This window comes from Echinops telfairi, unplaced genomic scaffold, assembly GCF_000313985.2.
Source record: "Echinops telfairi isolate 266 unplaced genomic scaffold, ASM31398v2 ScPeMD7_7469;HRSCAF=8507_0, whole genome shotgun sequence".
NCBI classification, from domain to species: Eukaryota; Metazoa; Chordata; class Mammalia; order Afrosoricida; family Tenrecidae; genus Echinops; species Echinops telfairi.
Genome location: NW_022111372.1, coordinates 33,759,382 through 33,760,818, shown reverse-complemented (window position 1 = coordinate 33,760,818; position 1,437 = coordinate 33,759,382). Strand labels below are relative to the sequence as shown.

Here is a 1,437-nt window from a genome sequence, read left to right as displayed (position 1 = left end):
TTTTCCGTTTTCTCTCTCTCAATTTTGATGTATTTTTAATTACCTAGTTTAAGTAGAGCTCCCCAGGCTCCTTGAATGACAAAACTAGTGGAGCTTGTAGCTAATCCCTGAAAGTTTGGTGGGTCACACTTGCCCGGAGGCGTGTTTGGTTGAAAGTTCTGGCCCGTCTGCGTCTGAAAGAACACAGCCCTGGCGGTCGTTATGGCTCCCGGTTCTACTTGGACACATGGGTGCTCACGATGCAGCAGCATGAACCGGGAGGCAATTGGCTCTGGGTTGTTTTTGTGGAGCTTCTTGTCATTGGTTCTGAAAATGCTCTCCTGAGCGAGAGAGCCTGGAAGAGTCTTTGGCTTACCGAAGCTTCTCTTGTCTTCTTTCAGTGTTCAGTGAAGACCTACACTCCAGCCTCTACTTTGTCAATGCATCTCTGCAAGAGGTAGTGTTTGCGAGCACCTCGGGGACCCTGGTGCCCTGCCCTGCTGCAGGCATCCCTCCTGTGACTCTCAGATGGTACCTAGCGACGGGCGAGGAGATCTACGATGTCCCCGGGATCCGCCACGTCCACCCCAACGGCACTCTCCAAATTTTCCCCTTCCCTCCTTCAAGCTTTAGTACCTTAATCCATGATAATACTTATTATTGCACAGCTGAAAATCCTTCAGGGAAAATTAGAAGTCAGGATGTCCACATCAAGGCTGGTGAGTACAGTTTTTCAGTTGTATTCCCTTGGTGGCTCGTAGGGTGGAGGTGTGGGGTGTTTTATATTTGTAGAAATGCCGTCACAGTTACCATCATTGAAAGCTCCACCATTAGCTCATGTAGACACTGCTGAGAAGCTTCTTGAGGATGGAGGCCATTCCTGGACTAGGCTTCAGAGCAACTGAATTGTAGGAACAAAATTTGAAACAAGTGCTACCAAGTTTGTAGTCTGTAATTGACATGACTAGTTGTTATTATAATTTATATGACAAATCAATATGATATGACCAATTGATAGTATGACCCAAACTTTCAGTGTCCCAGGTCTAGTGTCATGAGCCTGCTTTCCCTCTACTGAGGCTAGGCAGTAGAGAAACGTGATGGAGAGAGGGAGAGGTGAAAATAATTTTAGAGTAGACAACAATTGAACTGGAGTAAATTATTGCATAAATGTGTAACCTAACTGAAATAGAACCCAATTAATATGCCTTCATTTATCTTGAAATAAAGGGCTCTCTCTTTAAAAAAAAAAAAACATTTTGGAATAGGTAATATGTTGCTGAATTGTTGTCAATCCATGTATTAGTCTGGGTAGACTAGAGAAACAAATCCACATAAACTCATATGTATATAAGACAGAGATTTAAAATATACCAAGAAAGAAAAGCTTGTGTTTTCCAGTCTAGCCAGTTGGGGCACCATGCCCTGTCTCCAATGTCCACCCTCATCATTCCCTGG

At 44.1% G+C, this 1,437-nt stretch overlaps 1 protein-coding gene across 1 annotated transcript in view; it reads left to right on the top strand.

The window, feature by feature from the left end:
• Positions 1-239: 239 nt before the first annotated feature.
• Positions 240-1,437, top strand: part of DSCAM (DS cell adhesion molecule) — a 617,895-nt gene continuing 616,697 nt past the window's right edge. Inside the window, exons 1-2 of the mRNA XM_045284541.1 lie at positions 240-261; positions 381-698. Coding sequence (XP_045140476.1) covers positions 240-261; positions 381-698 — 340 coding nt within the window. The remainder of the gene's footprint in view (positions 262-380; positions 699-1,437) is intronic.